General features: G+C 35.6%; 1 protein-coding gene across 1 annotated transcript; it reads left to right on the top strand.

Moving 5' to 3' along the window:
- Positions 1-844: 844 nt before the first annotated feature.
- LOC131037068 (L-type lectin-domain containing receptor kinase IX.1) lies at positions 845-3,300 on the top strand. Its single transcript, XM_057969106.2, has one exon. The coding sequence runs from the start codon at positions 970-972 to the stop codon at positions 3,013-3,015; it is 2,046 nt and encodes a 681-aa protein (XP_057825089.2). The 5' UTR covers positions 845-969; the 3' UTR covers positions 3,016-3,300.
- The last annotated feature ends 224 nt before the right edge of the window (positions 3,301-3,524 follow it).

Raw genomic sequence — 3,524 nt, 5'->3', positions numbered from 1 at the left:
AAAATCATAACTATAACTTTAAAATATTGAAAAACCTAAATTTTTTTCATCACTCATGAATTATAAAATAATATCATTTTTTTTAATCCTAAATGACTTTAGGAAGTCCTAACCTTAATATTAAAAAATTTCAATAAATATACTATTACATTATTAATATTAAAATATTTAAATTATATTAGTTTATTTTTATTATGCTTATATTATATTATTATTAATGTATTATATTGATATTTTTATTAAATTATAATTAATATATTATTAAATTTTTATCATTGTTGTTATATTATTATTATCAATATTATTTTTAATAGAAAAACTTTCATAAATTCTTTACTTACAAAAATAAAAAAAATCTTATAAACAAATTTTATATTCAAATGAACTCATTATATATAAAAAAAAAAATATTACTTTATAAAATATATTAAATATTTATTATTAAAAAAAATTCTAACATATAATTTACCTCCAAGTAATTATATATTTATTATTACTTTATAAAAAAAATTAATATCCCATCTGCGTTTTTTCCAGCTCTGAATGAAAAAATAGAAAAATATGTTCTCAACACACACGGAGACAAGGTTTAAGGGATGCTCATCCTAACTTCACCCTTCTCAAAATCATTTATGACCATTTTATTTTTTACTTTAAACAAGACTAATTTAATATAACCAGTTTATGATTATTCTCAGGCTACTTTTCGTATTAGCTATACAATTTTGACCAGCTACTTATTCAATATTTCTTTAGGTCTTCCGCTGCGACTTGTTAAATGGTTCATAAAGTCTTTCCCTTGCCCAGTCATCGTCCTTCTGGAATTTGCAGAAGAGGCGATATTTTTATAATTGTCAGGATATAATATAATATCATTACCTTCGAAAATTGAACTCAGGAATCCATCACAAATTTACTGCAGGCGGAAGCATTCTTTGATAATCTCAGTAGGCTCCAAAGTATAGTTTAATGGCTCATAGTATCTCAACAGCACTTGCTATTTATATAGTAGCACAGTGTTTTCTGTTCAAAATTTCTGTTACAGAAGCGGAAAATGTGCCCATTAGCTTCAAATTAGATGGCGATAAACTTGTTCGGCGAGACGGTGATGCCGTTGTTCTGGATGATAACGTAATCCAGCTTACAAACAACGAAAGGGGTTTACTCAGCGGAACTGCAGGCAGAGTTGTTTACGATAATCCAATTCCGCTATGGAACGCTTCTAATAAATCATTTGCCAACTTCACCACTCATTTTCAATTCCAAATCAACTGGACTCGGGACAATGTGTCTGGGTATGATGATTATGGTGGCGATGGACTTGCTTTCTTCATGGCCTCTCCAGATACAGGTTATAACGTCCCATACAGTGGAGACGGAGGATGGCTCGGTCTTTTTAGTCGCAATAATAATGGTAATTTATCCAATCATCTTGTAGCTGTGGAATTCGACACATATAACAGTTCTAATTGGGACAAAAATGACAATCATATTGGAATTGATGTCAATAATATTACGTCTGAAGTCTCGGTTCCTCTAGAACAAAGATTGAATAACAGTAAGATATGGGATGCTAGGATAGATTACCTAGGCCGAGAAAATATGTTGGTAGTGTATGCTGGATCAAATGGCACAGCATCACGCCAGTTGTCACATAAGATAAATCTGACAAAATACCTTCCTGAACAGATCGTGGTAGGTTTTTCAGCCGCAGCTGTTGAGTCAAGCGAGATTCATCGTCTAATTTCTTGGAACTTCACAAGTGTTATTTCTAGTTCATCAGAATTACAGTCATCTGAGAAGAGGAAAGTTACATGGAAAGCATTCATATTAGTCGGCTCTGGCCTTTTGATTGCAGTGATTTTTGTGTCCTTCACCATTTATAAATGGCGAAACAAAGAGAAAAACCATGCCATGGAAGACGAAGAGCAGCCGGTCAATGTGGATATAGATATGGAAATAGCAATGGAACATGTTCCGCGGAAATTCACATACGAGGAGCTCACTTTAAGTACCAGTAATTTCAGCGAGGAGAAAAGGCTTGGACGAGGAGGATTTGGGGATGTGTACAAAGGCATTTTGGTGAGATCAAATGAAATAGTTGCAGTGAAGCGCATATCTGCAGGATCAAAGCAAGGGAAAAAGGAATACCTTGCCGAAATAAGCACAATCAACCGTCTGAGGCATCGCAATTTGGTTCAGCTGTTGGGATGGTGCCATGAGAAGGCCCAACTGCTGTTGGTCTACGAATACATGCCTAATGGGAGTCTAGACAATTTTCTCTTTGGTGAAAGGAGAGGAGAAGTAGAGTGGAGCCGCAGATATGGCATCGCCACTGACATAGCCAATGCGCTGCTTTATCTGCATGAGTTATGGGATGAATGTGTAGTGCACAGAGACATTAAGTCCAGCAACGTTCTGCTTGATGCTCAATTCAATGCAAAACTGGGGGACTTCGGATTGGCACGCCTGGTTAAGCATGATCAATGGCTTCAAACGACCAAGGTCGCAGGGACTTTGGGATACCTGGCACCTGAATGTGCAGTTACAGGAATATCTAGCCCAGAGTCAGATGTGTTCAGCTTTGGCGCAGTTGCCTTGGAAATAGCCTGCGGAAGGCCAGTACTAGATCACAGCCTCCAAAGCCCAAAAGTACGACTTGTCGAATGGGTTTGGGAGATGTATGGTGAAGGCAGGTTGTTCGATGCAGCAGACAAAAATTTAGAGGGAGTGTTTGACAGGGCAGAATTGGAACAGCTGGTGGTGATAGGCTTATGGTGCTCTCATCCGGATCCTTCTTCGAGACCCAAAATAAGGCAAGTGCTCCAGCTCTTGCACTTTGAAGTGCCTTTGCCTCGTCTACCCAGCACACTGCCTAAAGCCACATATTCTCCTCTGGAACAAGCTTTCTATTCTCAGTCTTCAGATTTCACTGTTTCTACCGATATACCATCCACTTCCACTCACTTTTCAGCGTCAACAAGTTCAAGCATCGGCATGCCCCTGGGTAGATAGGCTTCCTAGTTTTATATATACACATATATATTTTTATATGTCACCCACATCACGATTTGCTGCTTCTCTAATTAAATTTCTGATTGCCGCAGTAATAGCCCTGTTTTCTAGTTCTTAATTTCCAGAACTTTGTTATATTTCTAATCCTATCAAATTCTAATGCACTCAATCGGTGCTTATTGGCATGATTTATATTTTATGGTCGTGGGTATTAATCTTGAGATATGATGCTTATATAAACCTTATAACCCTTTTTTAAGGCACAAAACTTTATAAAATTCTCATTTCTTGAAAAGCTTTAGTTTAGTCTTTCAGTATGGACTATAATTCAGAAATAATTCAAAGCTAGTTGGTTCTGAATTTTGTAGTCTGTATTTTTAAGGGAAACGGTTAATGATCCAAATAATTTTACTGTTCTTGTGATTTTGCCATTCTTTTATCTATAATATAAATTGTTGCTTTCTAACTATATATTTATGTATTTTCAGCAATAAAAGCTGTAATAGTTG

This window comes from Cryptomeria japonica, chromosome 7 (genome assembly GCF_030272615.1).
Source record: "Cryptomeria japonica chromosome 7, Sugi_1.0, whole genome shotgun sequence".
Lineage (NCBI taxonomy): Eukaryota > Viridiplantae > Streptophyta > Pinopsida > Cupressales > Cupressaceae > Cryptomeria > Cryptomeria japonica.
The sequence above is the reverse complement of the archived record's forward strand: the minus strand, read 5'-3'. Positions and strand labels throughout refer to the sequence as shown.

Excerpts from the sequence above, each read along its gene's own strand:
- LOC131037068 (XM_057969106.2), top strand. The coding sequence starts at position 970 with ATGGCTCATAGTATCTCAACAGCACTTGCTATTTATATAGTAGCACAG.